General features: G+C 42.7%; 1 protein-coding gene across 3 annotated transcripts in view; it reads right to left on the bottom strand.

The window, feature by feature from the left end:
- Nucleotides 1–17011, bottom strand: part of LOC121576782 (protein strawberry notch homolog 2) — a 124376-nt gene that overhangs the window by 75843 nt on the left and 31522 nt on the right. For all 3 annotated transcript variants that reach the window (XM_041890236.2, XM_041890237.2, XM_041890238.2), the window contains exon 4: nucleotides 2458–2572. In XM_041890236.2, coding sequence (XP_041746170.1) covers nucleotides 2458–2572 — 115 coding nt within the window. The remainder of the gene's footprint in view (nucleotides 1–2457; nucleotides 2573–17011) is intronic.

The following is a 17011-nucleotide window of genomic DNA, read 5'->3' as shown; positions in this document are numbered from 1 at the left end:
GAGTTAAAGTGACTATGCATAGATAATAAACAGAGAGTAGCAGCAGCGTAAAAGAGGGGGTGGGGGGGGACAATGCAAATAGTCTGGGTAGCCATGATTAGCTGTTCAGGAGTCTTATGGATTGGGGGTAGAAGCTGTTAAGAAGCCTTTTGGACCTAGACTTGGCACTCCGGTACCGCTTGCCGTGCGGTAGCAGAGAGAACAGTCTATGACTAGGGTGGCTGGAGTCCTTCACAATTTTTAGGGCCTTCCTATGACACCGCCTGGTATAGAGGTCCTGGATGGCAGGAAGCTTGGCCCAAGTGATGTACTGAGCCGTACACACTACCCTCTGTAGTGCCTTGCGGTCGGAGGCCGAACAGTTGCCCTGCTAAATGCGGCTTATTAATAACAAGCCTTCACAGGAAAGGGAGCGTCTTTACTCTGTGTAGACCAGGGGTGTCAAACGTACGGCCCGCGGGCCGGATCAGGCCCGCAAACTGGTTTAATCCGGCCCGCGAGATGATTTTGAAAGAAATTTGGATTTGGACAGCCAGTTGAAGCAAAAAGTAAAGTCATTTATTGCGTTTTCGGTTGCAATTGATGAAAGCACGGACATTACAGATGTTGCACAACTGGCCATTTTTTCATCCGCGGAGTTGATGACACATTGACCGTCACCGAGGAGTTCGTGGAGTTGGTGCCGATGACAGATACAACGACAGCAGCTGATATTTTTACCGCACTCGTCGGGCGCGCTGGACAGGGTCGGAGTGGACTGGTCCGCGCTGTCAGCCTGGCTACAGATGGTGCGCCCTCAATGATCGGGAAAAAAGCAGGCGTTGTGACAAAGTTCAGAGAGAAAGTGCAATCTGCAAATGGAGGACGTGATTTTTTGACTTTTCACTGTATTTTGCACCAGGAGGCTTTGTGTTGCAAGTCATTAAAGATGGATAACGTCATGAAGGTGGTCATCCAAACTGTTAATTTCATCCGATCCAGAAGCCTGAATCGCCGTCAGTTTGACAGCCTTCTCAGAGAGAAAGACCACATCTATGGCCTGCCATACCACACTGAGGTAAGATGGTTAAGCCGAGGTGCTGTGCTGAGGCATTTCTTTGATTTACGAGAAGAAATTGAACAGTTCATGGAAGAAAAGGGCAAACCAGTGTTAGAATTTCATTCCGCAGAATGGATGCCGGACCTTGCATTTATGGTGGATGTTACAGAGCACCTGAATAACTTGAACAAACAGCTGCAAGGGCGCAACAAAGTTGTCACGCGGTATTATGACAGCATACGTTCTTTCAAGTTGAAGCTGTCATTGTGGGAGACGCAACTTGCCGGTGGTGATGCAGCTCACTTCCCCTGTCTGAAAAATGTGTGTGCGACCCAACATGTGGCAGACATGAAGCGGTTCAAAGATAAAATAACGGGACTGTTACGGGAGTTTGAGCAACGCTTTCAGATTTATGTATATGTTTTTATGTTGATGTGCTATTGTTTTTAATTGTTTTTATTTTATTTGTATATTTAACCTATTCTTGACTCTGTGGTTCTTGCACTTGTTTGGGGAACAGGATTTCATTATTTTTTATCTACATTTCTGCTTGAGAAATGACACCCTGATATAGTTCTGTGATCTGTGATATACTTCTGTGAATCACTGAGGCATTGTGTGTTTGTGTGTTCTTTGTCCTCAGAACTTTCAAATAACTTGAGGTGTTTTATGATTAATAGTGATGTTGTGCTTTTGGACACTGTCCTCAGGCTCCAGCTTTATGTTTATATGTTTTTATGTTGATGTGCTATTGTTTTTAATTGATTTTATTTTATTTGTATATTTAACCTATTCTTGACTCTGTGGTTCTTGCACTTGTTTTGGGAACAGGATTTCATTATTTTTATCTACATTTCTGCCTGAGAAATGACACCCTGATATAGTTCTGTGATCTGTGAAACAGTTCTGTTAATCACTGAGGCATTGTGTGTTTGTGTGTTCTTTTTCTTTAGAATTTTCAAATAAACTTGACGTGTTTTATGATTAATAGTGATGTTGTGCTTGTACTATTTTGGACACACTGTCCTCAGGCTCCAGCTTTATGTTGTATGTTGATCGTATTAAAACAAAGAAAACAATCTGAAGTTGTTGTTTTTAAGTTATATATACCATGATTTTTCCGGTCCGGCCCACTTGGGAATAGATTTTCCTCCATGTGGCCCCTGAGCTAAAACGAGTTTGACACCCCTGGTGTAGACAGTGTCGGACGCAACGTTTTAATCACTGTTTCTGCAGGCAGGAATAACCAACCTTGCAACATTGAAGACAGGATGACAGACAGACAGAGACAGACAGAGATAGAGGGAGAGGTGAAAGATAGAAATAATGCTCAAGCAAGAGACCGAGACAGAGAGAGAGACAGAGAGACAGAGAAAGAGAGAGACAGGAAGAGAGTGCGTGATATTGGGAGATCTTACCTGAGGGAAGTCTCCGTTCCTGGGGAGGTTGAGGGAGGGGAAATCGTCATGGAACCCCAAATGGCTGAACATGTCCATGTGCATATCGGGCGTGGGGGCATTCAAGTGGTATTGCCTGAAAAAGGTCAGAGGTAAGGCAGCTTAATGAGATGTACTGAGAGATGGAGAGCAGAGCGCTGTGGATGGCAGGTTTCACAAGGGAACTCCCTAGTCATTATTAGGTGGGCCAAAGTTGAATCAGAAGGCGTTTGGGATTTATTTAAACAAAGGAAACTAGAACACAGCGAGATTTTGGCATAGCATGGTTGGAAAAACAACCATCTCATACTAGCCCAACAAAGACATAACTAAGAGCAAGAATAGTGGGAGGATAAAAAGGAAGAAATAAAGTCAACATGCACACAAAGTGGAATACAGCAACCCGTACAAACTGTGGAGTCATAACACAAGCTATTTAACCAGATGAGTCATTATCCTGAAGGAGTTTTATTTTTTACAACCAAATCTCTATTTGTGATGTAAATGGCATGTTATAGAAGGATCCAGACACATTCATGATTTCATACTGTATGTTTGAGAAACTTACCACAAACTGAAAATAAATTCCTCATCCTTGTTGTGTAGTATGAGGGTATGCTTCGGGGGTATTCCATATACTGTCTACCGGGGTATTTGGAAATAGCCACGGGATAGTTTTTCTATACCATCAATACCGTTGAAACTTTTTTTTGAGGTTTTTCAATAAGTCTTAATATTTGTAGCTACTTTTTTAAGTAAATACCTGCAGTCAACTTGTGCAATACCTTAGGAGATAAAGCCGATCGCGTTCTTCATTTCACCTGTCACATTATGAAGCTTACTGTAGTTAGTTCCCCAGAACAGTTGAGCCAGTCACCTGTTTGTTTGTAAATAGCACAACAGGAGAAAGTGGGAGCAGGTGAGGTGGTCCTCTGTGGCTCAGCTGGTAGAGCACGGCGCTTGTAACGCCAAGGTAGTGGGTTCGATCCCCGGGACCACCCATACACAAAAAATGTATGCACGCATGACTAAGTCGCTTTGGATAAAAGCGTCTGCTAAATGGCATATTATTATTATAGGTGAGTCCAGCTTTGTATTGGCAGGGGTCGCGTTTTATATTGAAAGTAAACCGTTTTTTGGGACTTCGATAGAGTTATCAGGGGTGTGCAACTCTAGTTTTCCTACACAGAAAATACATTTGTGCAACACATTCAGCAGAAAATAGCTACCTTTTCATCAGATGACAACAGAAGTGCAATGCTATCTGGCTGGCAGTCAAACAAGTAAATTAGTTACCAATGAAAAAGCAAAGTATTTTTTGCAAAAATGTGCATGGCCATCATATTTATAATGTTTATCATCAGGAATGTAGCCAGCTACAATTCCTAAGTGTTTTCATAAAGTTAATATTGCATTTTACTGGAGAAAATAGGCTACACCAAAAAGTACCAGAGAAAAGTAGCTACACATCAGACAGAGAGCTGTCTGCTGATAGAATGGCCATTCATGAATGATCATCAGAGTGGAGAAGTGCAACTGAAATAACAGTAAGAAACATTTTAGATCTGGGTTTACAAAATGCAGCAAGATATTTCTTATGTGTTTTATATATATTTTTTTTTTGGGTGAAAAATGCATAATTCTGCGATAACACAAGTTTAACTTGCTAGTTATCTAAGTAACCCCTTCTCCGAGCAGAGCAGGCAGACCCGTTGCCCTAGCGACTCCAGACAGACAGTGTGAACAGCATGTACAAACTCACCAAAAATGACATTCGGTAGCTCCTACCTATATATGTATAACTTTATGTGCTGGATTGCCTGTCTTTGCAATTCGTTTATTTTCGTTTGTGCTCGTTAGCATATTTAGCTAGTAGCCTCCATGGAAATGTGCGATTACTTGTGCCAGTTTTTGTTAGCATTCTGGAAATAGACAGCCAAAGGGCTTTATTGCTTTGTTTTGGCGCCCCCTTGTGTAATACCGTAAATCACAGGATGGGAGTAGAACGATATGAAAATTGGGATCCCGCCCAACCCTATATGGCTCCAAAAACGGCCTTTTAGAAATTGCAAAGCTCTCAGTATAGTGACGCATGTCTTTAGATGTTGTACACATTAAATTGTGTCATACCGAACTTTATCCGCAACATTATATTCCATTTTGTTGCGACTCAAGCGATATCTCTCAGTCCATTCTACAGGTAACTGCCAAAAAGTAAATGAGTGACACAAAGCATATTGAAAGCATGGGGTGCGTCCACACAGGAAGTTCCAGACACTTGTAGAATCTATGCCAAGGTGCATAGATGCTATTCTGGCAGCTCGTGGTGGCCCAACGCCCTATTAAGACAACTGTTGGTGTTCCCTTTATTTTGGCAGTTACCTGTAGCAGCATGCAACACGGAAAATGGAACAGCTGGATAGGCAAAAGGGAATATACAGTGTCTTTAGGAAGTTCACACCTTGACTTTTTCCCAATTTTTTAGTGTGTTACAAAGTGGGATTCAAATGGATTTAATTGCAATTTTTTGTCTACGCTCTACACAAAATACTCTAATGTTAAAGTGGAAGAAAAAATCTAATAGTTGTAAAACATTTCTGAAAAATAACATACTAATATAAACTCAGCAAAAGAAGAAACTTCCTCTCACTGTCAACTGCGTTTATTTTCAGCAAACTTAACGTGTAAATATTTGTATGAACATAACCAGATTCAACAACTGAGACATAAACTGAACAAGTTCCACAGACATGTGACTAACAGAAATTGAATAATGTGTCCCTGAATGAAGGGGGGGTCAAAAAGTAACAGTCAGTATCTGGTGTGGCCACCAGCTGCATTAAGTACTGCAGTGCATCTCCTCCTCATGGACTGCACCAGATTTGCCAGTTCTTGCTGTGAGATGTTACCCCACTCTTCCACCAAGGCACCTGCAAGTTCCCGGACATTTCTGGGGGGAATGGCCCTAGCCCTCACCCTCTGATCCAACAGGTCCCAGACGTGCTCAATGGGATTGAGATCCGGGCTCTTCGCTGGCCATGGCAGAACACTGACATTCCTGTCTTGCAGGAAATCACGCACAGAACGAGCAGTATGGCTGGTGGCATTGTCATGCTGGAGGGTCATGTCAGGATGAGCCTGCAGGAAGGGTACCACATGAGGGAGGAGGTCTTCCCTGTAACGCAGTGTTGAGATTGCCTGCAATGACAACAAGCTCAGTCCGATGATGCTGTGACACACCGCCCCAGACCATGACGGACCCTCCACATCGATCCCGCTCCAGAGTACAGGCCTCGGTGTAACGCTCATTCCTTCGACGATAAACGCGAATCCGACCATCACCACTGGTGAGACAAAACCGCGACTCATTAGTGAAGAGCACTTTTTGCCAGTCCTGTCTGGTCCAGCGACGGTGGGTTTGTGCCCATAGGCGACGTTGTTGCCGGTGATGTCTGGTGAGGACCTGCCTTACAACAGGCCTACAAGTCCTCAGTCCAGCCTCTCTCAGCCTATTGCGGACAGTCTGAGCACTGATGGAGGGATTGTGCGTTCCTGGTGTAACTCGGGCAGTTGTTGTTGCCATCCTGTACCTGTCCCACAGGTGTGTTGTTCGTATGTACCGATCCTGTGCAGGTGTTGTTACACGTGGTCTGCCACTGCGAGGACAATCAGCTGTCCGTCCTGTCTCCCTGTAGCTCTGTCTTAGGTGTCTCACAGTACGGACATTGCAATTTATTGGCCACATCTGCAGTCCTCATGCCTCCTTGCAGCATGCCTAAGGCACGTTCACACAGATGAGCAGGGACCCTAGGCATCTTTCTTTTGGTGTTTTTCAGAGTCAGTAGAAAGGCCTCTTTAGTGTCCTAAGTTCATAACTGTGACGTTAATTGCCTACCGTCTGTAAGCTGTTAGTGTCTTAACGACCGTTCCACAGGTGCACGTTCATTAATTGTTTATGGTTCATTGAACAAGCATGGGAAACAGTGTTTAAACCCTTTGCAATGAAGATTTGTGAAGTTATTTATATTTTATTATAAAAAACTCCCTAGTCCTTGCCAATGAAAAGCCTACCCATAACATGATGTAGCCACCACCATGCTAGAAAACATATGAAGAGTGGTACTCAGTGATATGTCGTGTTGGATTTGCACCAAACTTTGTATTAAAGGACATAAAGTTAATTTCTTTGCCACATTCCTTCTTTTCATTCTGTCAATTAGGTTAGTATTGCGGAGTAACTACAATGTTGTTGATCCATCTTCTGTTTTCTCCTATCACAACCATTCAACTCTGTAACTGTTTTAAAGTCACTATTGGCCTCATGGTGAAATCCCTGAGCGGTTTCCTTCCACTCCGGCAACTGAGTTAGGAAGGACGCCTGTATCTTTGTAGTGAATGGGTGTATCAATACACCATCCAAAGTGTAATTAATACCTTCACCAATCTCAAAGGGATTTCCAATGTCTTGTTTTCTTATTTTTACCCATCTACAAAATCGGTGCCCTTCTTTGCGAGGCATCGGAAAACCTCCCTGGTCTTTGTGGTTGAATCAGTGTTTAAAATTCACTGCTCGACTGAGGGACCTTAGCGATAATTGTATGTGTGGGGTACAGAGATGAGGTAGTCATTTAAAAATAATGTTAAAAACTGTTATTGCACACAGAGTGAGTCCATGCAACTTATTATGTGACTTGTTAAGCACATTTTTACTCCTGAACTTATTTAGGCTTGCCATAACAAAGCGGTTGAACACTTATAATTATAATTACAATTTAGTATTAACACTGGAATGATAGATGTGCAGAAGATGATGTGCAAATAGAGATACTGGGGTGCAAATGAGCAAAATAAATAACAATATGGGGATGAGGTAGTTGGGTGATACCTGCATCATTATACTGAGAGTTTTGCCATTTCTAAAAGGACGTATTTGGGTGTTTTTGGAGCCTTAGTTCATGTTTTTTCGGGGCCCCCATACTACATAACGATGATAAGGAGGTGATTTGCTATGTGGGGTAAGTTTCTCAAAAACATGTGAAATAACAAAAAAGGTGTCTGGACCCTTCGATTACATGCCATTTACATCAAAAAGATTTTGGTTGTAAATGTAAAATCCAACCTTTTTTAATCCGCATTAACAACTGGTATTGTGGTCTTCTATCGTCTGTCAGCATTTTAAAACAGAAGCACCATAAAACCAAAGTACACTGTATTACTTTAGCCAAAAATAAAGCCTTTGTGTTGTGTCACAGCTGAACCTCTGGAACATCCAACCATAAAAGGTAAGAAGTAACAAGGGCCTTCTACGCCATCAAAATAAACATAAATTCGACATCCCAATTAGGATGTGGCTAAAATCAGTTATATATAACCCATTGCCCTCTATGGTTGTGAGGTCTGGGGTCCACTCACCAACCAAGAATTCACAAAATGGGGCAAACACCAAATTAAGACTGCATGCAGAATTCTGTAAAAACATTCTCTGTGTACAACGTAAAATCCCAAGTAATGCATGCAGAGCAGAATTAGGACAATACACGCCAATGATCAAAGTCCAAAAGCCGTTAAGTTCTACAACCACCTAAAAGGAAGCAACGCCCAAACCTTCCATTACAAAGCCATCCCCTACAGAGAGATTAACCTAGAGAAGAGCCCCCTCAGCAAGCTGGTCCTGGGGCTCTGTTCACAAACAGACCTCACAGAACCCAAGGACAGCAACACAACCAAATCATGAGAAAACAAAAAGATAACTATTTGACACATTGGAAAGAATTTACCAAAAAACTGAGCAAACTGGAATGCTACGTAGCCCTAAACAAAGAGTACACAGTGGCAGAATACCTGACCACTGTGACTTTAAAGCTTTGACTATGGACAGACTCAGTGAGCATAGCCCTGCTAATGAGAGAGGCCGCCGTAGGCAGACCTGGCTCTCGAGAGAAGACAAGCTATTGGCGCAATTCCACTAGAGGAACCAAACCGTGCCAGGCCATGCCGGAACAAGAACGAACTAGCCTTGTTGGTTCTTTTTAATTTTCCCATGCGTAAAATTTAATCAAAATTGTAATCTTAATTGGCGCATTTCAAACTGCCCTTTTGTGAGGCGCAGTCGGGAGCTTGTCAAAGATTCCAGCCACCCAAGTCATAGACTGTTCTCTCTGCTACCGCACGGCAAGCAGTACCAATGCAGTCTGGAAACAACAGGACCCTGAACAGCTTCTACCCTCAAGCCATAAGACTGCTAAATAGTTAGTCCAGGTAACGAGTGGAGGACAGAGGAGCCTCTTAAAGAAGTTGTTACAGGTCTGTGAGAGCCAGAAATCTTGCTTGTTTGTAGGTGTACCAAATACTTATTTTCCACCATAATTTGCAAATAAATTCATGAAAAATCCTACAATGTGATTTTCTGGAGAAAAAAAATCTCAATTTGTCTGTCATAGTTGACGTGTACCTATGATGAAAATTACAGGCCTCTCTCATCTTTTTAAGTGGGAGAACTTGCACAATTGGTGGCTGACTAAATACTTTTTTCCCCCACTGTACCTACCTACAGTGCATTCGGAAAGTATTCAGACCCCTTGACTTTTTCCACGTTGTAACATTACAGCTTTATTCTAAAATGTATTAAATTGTATTTTTTCCCCTCATCAATCTACACACAATACCCCATAATGACAAAGCAAAAACTGCTTTTTAGAATTTGCTAATTTATAAAAAAATACAAACGGAAATTTGACATTTACATAAGTAAATTACCCTTCACTCAGTACTTTGTTGAAGCACCTTTGGCAGCGATTACAGCCTCGGGTCTTCTTGGGTTTGACGCTACAAGCTTGGCACACCTGTACTTGGGGAGTTTCTCCCATTTTTCTCTGCAGATCCTCTCAAGCTCCGTCAGATTGGATGGGGAGCATCGCTGCACAGCTATTTTCAGGTTCGATCAGGTTTAAGTCCGGGCTCTGGCTCGGCCACTAAAGGACATTCAGAGACTTGTCCCGAAGTCACTCCTGTGTTGTCTTGGCTGTGTGCTTAGGATTGTTGTCCTGTTGGAAGGTGAACTTCCCCAGTCTGAGGTCCTGAGAACTCTGGAGCAGGTTTTCATCAAGGATCTCGCTGTACTTTGCTCCGTTCATCTTTCCCTTGATCCTGATTTGTCTCCCAGTCCCTGCCGCTGAAAAACATCCCCACAGCATGATGCTGCCACCACCATGCTTCACCGTAGGAATGGTGCCAGGTTTCCTCCAGACGTGACGCTTGGCATTCAGGCCAAAGAGTTCATTCTTGGTTTCATCAGACCAGAGAATCTTGTTTCTCATGGTCTGAGAGTCTTTAGGTGCCTTTTGGCAAACTCCAAGCGGGCTGTCATGTGCCTTTTATTGAGAAGTGGCTTCCGTCTGGCCACTCTACCATAAAGGCCTGATTGGTGGAGTGCTGTAGAGGGTTGTCCTTATGGAAGGTTCTCCTAGAATTACAGGCTAGTCCAGACAACTATGGAATACAGAGACCCGGATGGAAGGTGAGTTTTATCATCTATAGAATACTAGCATAGAAAGGTCCAGAACGTTTGTGAAACATGACAGCAGAAAAATATATGGCAGCTAGAAATCAAAACTGGAAGGTCTTCAGAGATACAGTGGGGGAAAAAAGTATTTAGTCAGCCACCAATTGTGCAAGTTCTCCCACTTAAAAAGATGAGAGAGGCCTGTAATTTTCATCATAGGTACACGTCAACTATGATAGACAAATTGAGATTTTTTTTCTCCAGAAAATCACATTGTAGGATTTTTTATGAATTTATTTGCAAATTATGGTGGAAAATAAGTATTTGGTCACCTACAAACAAGCAAGATTTCTGGCTCTCACAGACCTGTAACTTCTTCTTTAAGAGGCTCCTCTGTCCTCCACTCGTTACCTGTATTAATGGCACCTGTTTGAACTTGTTATCAGTATAAAAGACACCTGTCCACAACCTCAAACAGTCACACTCCAAACTCCACTATGGCCAAGACCAAAGAGCTGTCAAAGGACACCAGAAACAAAATTGTAGACCTGCACCAGGCTGGGAAGACTGAATCTGCAATAGGTAAGCAGCTTGGTTTGAAGAAATCAACTGTGGGAGCAATTATTAGGAAATGGAAGACAAACAAGACCACTGATAATCTCCCTCGATCTGGGGCTCCACGCAAGATCTCACCCCGTGGGGTCAAAATGATCACAAGAACGGTGAGCAAAAATCCCAGAACCACACGGGGGGACCTAGTGAATGACCTGCAGAGAGCTGGGACCAAAGAAACAAAGCTTACCATCAGTAACACACTACGCCGCCAGGGACTCAAATCCTGCAGTGCGAGACGTGTCCCCCTGCTTAAGCCAGTACATGTCCAGGCCCGTCTGAAGTTTGCTAGAGTGCATTTGGATGATCCAGAAGAGGATTGGGAGAATGTCATATGGTCAGATGAAACCAAAATATAACTTTTTGGTAAAAACTCAACTCGTCGTGTTTGGAGGACAAAGAATGCTGAGTTGCATCCAAAGAACACCATACCTACTGTGAAGCATGGGGGTGGAAACATCATGCTTTGGGGCTGTTTTTCTGTAAAGGGACCAGGACGACTGATCCGTGTAAAGGAAAGAATGAATGGGGCCATGTATCGTGAGATTTTAAGTGAAAACCTCCTTCCATCAGCAAGGGCATTGAAGATGAAACGTGGCTGGGTCTTTCAGCATGACAATGATCCCAAACACACCGCCCTGGCGACGAAGGAGTGGCTTCGTAAGAAGCATTTCAAGGTCCTGGAGTGGCCTAGCCAGTCTCCAGATCTCAACCCCATAGAAAATCTTTGGAGGGAGTTGAAAGTCTGTGTTGCCCAGCGACAGCCCCAAAACATCACTGCTCTAGAGGAGATCTGCATAGAGGAATGGGCCAAAATACCAGCAACAGTGTGTGAAAACCTTGTGAAGACTTACAGAAAACGTTTGACCTGTGTCATTGCCAACAAAGGGTATACAGTAACAAAGTATTGAGAAACTTGTTATTGACCAAATACTTATTTTCCACCATAATTTGCAAATAAATTCATTAAAAATCCTACAATGTGATTTTCTGGATTTTTTTTCCTCATTTTGTCTGTCATAGTTGACGTGTACCTATGATGAAAATTACAGGCCTCTCTCATCTTTTTAAGTGGGAGAACTTGCACAATTGGTGGCTGACTAAATACTTGTTTTCCCCACTGTAGATGGGAGGGGTTGAGGGTAGATGAAGGCTGGGACTAAAAACAAACAAAAGATAAATAATAAGGATTGGAAATGATGTAGACATTACATTGAGAGAAGCCACAATTTATCTGCAACATTAAAGCTAATTTATCTGCAACATTAAAAAACATTTTTTAAAATTAAAAATACTAGCATGGACAGGAAGGACACGATAAACCCACTCAAAACACTAACAGGAATGGTGGGGGATTAATAAGAATATCTTGTTTTCCTAGAAGAGGTTTAATATTTCCTTGTGTGGCAAGCCGGCAGAATTTACCAAAAGACATATGATACGATGGTCCCTCCCTGGCCTATCTACTGATCACATCAGGGGCTTTCATTTTGTCTTCCAGACAAACCTGCCATTCATTAAGCACCAAACCTTCAGATAGAATCAGGGCATCGGGCGGCTACCTCAGATTATCAGGCCGTGACAATCTCCCACTCTGTGGTAACAACCATTACGTGCGCAAGTCAGGGTTTGGGTTCAGTTCCATTTAAATTCAGGATTACTTTTTAAATAGGTAGCCTGTTTCAATTCACTGGAATTAACTGAATTGAAACTGAATTAATTCACCTCCACCCCTGTAATGCAGACTAGTGCTTTAGTCTAAAAGCACTTCCAACAATGCAGACAGAGTAGACAGAGCAACAGTTAAGAATATTTGCATTTAAAATGATCCAATACAGCTGTAGGCCTACATCCTAGAAATCTACTGCTTTTGAAGTACTGCTGTAAATGGAAGCTCAAGCTAGTGGGTGGCCTGTTTGTCAAAGCATTGATACATGAGTTACACTGTCTGTGAGGCAAAACCACATGGTGACGAAACAGAGGGGGCATGTACAGCCGTTTGTTGGATAGTGACCCTTGAACACACACAGACAACCCTGGCTGGATCTCACATTTATTCAGTGAGCTCTGTATCGCTAAATCTATCCAGTCAGCATCTCAATGACGTCTTAAAATAGTGTGGGTGTGAGTGTGTGTGTGTAGTGAGTAAACAGAGTTGGAGACCGACCCAGTAACATTTCTGCACAGGACCCTCTCTGCTCGCACTGAACAGGGATGTGAGGAGGAGGCTGAGGCTAATTCAATCACTTGTCTCCCAATGTACCACAGGACTCAATCAACTGTGTGGTAACTAGCAACTCCATTTTAGCTACAGTAAAAAAAAACATCTAACCATATGTCAGTGAGATCAACTCTCTGCACTTAATGAAGGATACAAGGCATCGTTCTGATCTGCTGAGCTGAATATGGTACAGTAGATTACATCTGACGACAGATTGAAGAAGTGACACGCTTGAGACCACTACCAATGAACTAAAGTCTGACTAAACGTGAAAACCACAGGTTCTCTGCTAACGTCATACTATATGGGGCATGCTTTCAAAGAAAGATCATGCAAAGAACAAGGAGGTAGAGCAAACTACATCAACAGTTAAATCATTACAGTCTAAGCAGGGGGGGGTTGAATTTTTATTAGCCCATACAAACGCATTGTATAACAGATTCACTACATGGAACAACAGATAGTCCCCCCCCATGAAAATCAAAAGGTAGTTTGTTCTGAAATATCTGCCCTACAGTGAGGGAAAAAAGTATTTGATCCCCTGCCGATTTTGTACGTTTGCCCACTGACAAAGACATGATCAGTCTATAATTTTAATGGTAGGTTTATTTGAACAGTGAGTGACAGAATAACAACAAAATAATCCAGAAAAACGCATGTCAAAAATGTTATGAATTGATTTGCATTTCAATGAGGGAAATAAGTATTTGACCCCTCTGCAAAACATGACTTAGTACTTGGTGGCAAAACCCTTGTTGGCAATCACAGAGGTCAGACGTTTCTTGTAGTTGGCCACCAGGTTTGCACACATCTCAGGAGGGATTTTGTCCCACTCCTCTTTGCAGATCTTCTCCAAGTCATTAAGGTTTCGAGCCTGACGTTTGGCAACTCGAACCTTCAGCTCCCTCCACAGAATTTCTATGGGATTAAGGTCTGGAGACTGGCTAGGCCACTCCAGGACCTTAATGTGCTTCTTCTTGAGCCACTCCTTTGTTGCCTTGGCCGTGTGTTTTGGGTCATTGTCATGCTGGAATACCCATCCATGACACATTTTCAATGCTCTGGCTGAGGGAAGGAGGTTCTCACCCAAGATTTGATGGTACATGGCCCCGTCCATCGTCCCTTTGATGCGGTGAAGTTGTCCTGTCCCCTTAGCAGAAAAACACCCCCAAAGCATAATGTTTCCACCTCCATGTTTGACGGTGGGGATGGTGTACTTGGGGTCATAGGCAGCATTTCTCCTCCTCCAAACACGGCGAGTTGAGTTGATGCCAAAGAGCTCGATTTTGGTCTCATCTGACCACAACACTTTCACCCAGTTCTCCTCTGAATCATTCAGATGTTCATTGGCAAACTTCAGACGGGCCTGTATATGTGCTTTCTTGAGCAGGGGGACCTTGCGGGCGCTGCAGGATTTCAGTCCTTCACAGCGTAGTGTGTTACCAATTGTTTTCTTGGTGACTATGGTCCCAGCTGCGTTGAGATCATTGACAAGATCCTCCCGTGTAGTTCTGGGCTGATTCCTCACCATTCTCATGATCATTGCAACTCCACGAGGTGAGATCTTGCATGGAGCCCCAGGCCGAGGGAGATTGACAGGTCTTTTGTGTTTCTTCCATTTGCGAATAATCGCACCAACTGTTGTCACCTTCTCACCAAGTTGCTTGGCGATGGTCTTGTAGCCCATTCCAGCCTTGTGTAGGTCTACAATCTTGTCCCTGACATCCTTGGAGAGCTCTTTGGTCTTGGCCATGGTGGAGAGTTTGGAATCTGATTGATTGATTGCTTCTGTGGACAGGTGTCTTTTATACAGGTAACAAGCTGAGATTAGGAGCACTCCCTTTAAGAGTGTGCTCCTAATCTCAGCTCGTTACCTGTATAAAAGACACCTGGGAGCCAGAAATCTTTCTGATTGAGAGGGGGTCAAATATTTATTTCCCTAATTAAAATGCAAATCAATTTATAACATTTTTGACATGCGTTTTTCTGAATTTTTTTGTTGTTATTCTGTCTCTCACTGTTCAAATAAACCTACCATTAAAATTATAGACTGATCATTTCTTTGACAGTGGGCAAACGTACAAAATCAGCAGGGGATCAAATACTTTTTTCCCTCACTGTATATCCGAGAGATATAAGACGATTAGGAAGGTTTTTTATTATATTTATTTTTCACATCATTTAACCCCTTATTCTTGGCACTAAACATATATTCTTCCATTCATTTTTTTCAACTGGTACCGGGGGACCTAGATACGAGTCTTGTGAGGCCTGTGGGTGTCCTAGAGCATAACAATGACATATACGTGTTCGTGAGAGTCTCACCTTTCCACAGAGATGTCATATTTTCCATAGAGAGGTCATACTAGTGTGTAGGCCAAACTCGGACGCTACAGACAGAAGAAGTTGGCAGATCGGCTGTACCAACTTCAGACGAGTCCCAAGATGCTTGTGGGGGTCGTAGAGCAAAATGGAGAACACCATTGTGTTCGTGAGAGTCTCATCTTTCCATAGACGGGTCATAATAGTTTGTCTAACTGTTCGGACGTTACAGACAATTTTGTGAGAAGACCGCTTTAGCTCTGTCACCTTTCACCGCAGATGCGGAAGTGCGGATGCGGTGGATTGAGACGAATCCAATACAAAAAAACAGATATCTCTAGCTTAAACTGAACTAAACTTTTTTTATGGGGGCTCAGGCATCGACTCTAAGGGGTTAAATCAACACTGGGTAGGGATTAGATGTTTGGGTTACATAGAGTCTCTTTGCCATGTGCTACAGGGGCAAACTGAATGGAGAAAATGCTATAAAAACGCATTGAACTAATTAACCTGACCCTGTTTAACCAGGGGAAATCATATCTGTGTACAGAACTGGTACACAGATAGGCCTTTCTGGTGATACAATTGCCAGTGTGTGCGAGATGGAGGTAAGAGTTAGGAGCTCTTACGTGTATGTGTGTGTGCGTGCATGTGCTGTGGTGTGCATGCGTGCGTGTGTCTGAGAGGTGGGGGTCGGGAGCAGTGTGAGCCACACATCTCAGTTGACTGGGAGGCCAGGGAACAGCCCCTGCTGCCAGATGCAGAGATAACCTCCACCCTCTGCAGCGAGGCCGACGCCAGCCAGCCAGCAATGCAGCTCTCCACAGGAAATTAAGGAGATTTAATAAGAAACTGAAGCCCACCCCCGGATTTTAAGACCGACACATACAGGACAATCTACATAAGTAGTACTTTGACTGGTGCTTTATTGTCAGGGGCACTTTTGAATTATTATTTGGATTTAATTAGCCTTGTGTAACCAGGGTGCAACGTAAACATCGGGCCAATTGGCCAAAAATCGACTGGCCCAGACATGGTGTAGTTTTTAAATGCATTGGGGTCATGTAGGGCCTATAGGTTGGCATGATCTCTCTATATTCAGCTATTAATAGCTTACATATGGCTATTATATGTATTAAAATGATGTGCAATATACAGTAAAAAATATGTTGTTGTTTTGGCTCTGTGCTCCAGAAATTATACAATGACTGGGGTTAAAGTGCAGACTGTCAGCTTTAATTTGAGGGTATTTTTATCTATATCGGGGTGAACCGTTTAGTAATTACAGCATTTTTTGTAAATAGTCTCCCAATTTTAGGGGACCAAAAGTATTGGGACAAATTAACTTGTGTATTAGTCAAAAGTTTAGTATTTGGTCCTGGCACACAATGACTACATCAAGCTTGCTGTTTGTTTTGGTTGTGTTTGATTATTTTGTGCCCAATAGAAATGAATGGTAAATAATGTATTGAGTCATTTTGGAGTCCCTTTTATTGTAAATAAGAGTAGAATATGTTTCTAAACACTTCTACATTAATGTGGATGCTACCATGATTACGGATAGTCCTGAATAAATCGTGAATAATGATGAGTGAGAAAGTTACTCACAAATTTCATACCCCCAACTTTCTCACTCATCATTATTCACGATTCATTCAGGATTATCCGTAACCATGGTAGCACCCACATTAATGTAGAAGTGTCATTTTATGTAGCTCTGTCCTTCAGATGTAATTATCTGTTCATGTTCTGTATTACGTCATGTTTTGTGTGGACCCAGGAAGAGTAGCTGCAGCTTTGATGTGTATTTAGTAAAAATACTAAATAAACATCACAAGTAAAACAGCAGAGGAGAGGGTGAGGTATGAGAGGTGATTGGT

This window comes from Coregonus clupeaformis, chromosome 11 (assembly GCF_020615455.1).
Source record: "Coregonus clupeaformis isolate EN_2021a chromosome 11, ASM2061545v1, whole genome shotgun sequence".
Lineage (NCBI taxonomy): Eukaryota > Metazoa > Chordata > Actinopteri > Salmoniformes > Salmonidae > Coregonus > Coregonus clupeaformis.
The sequence above is the reverse complement of the archived record's forward strand: the minus strand, read 5'-3'. Positions and strand labels throughout refer to the sequence as shown.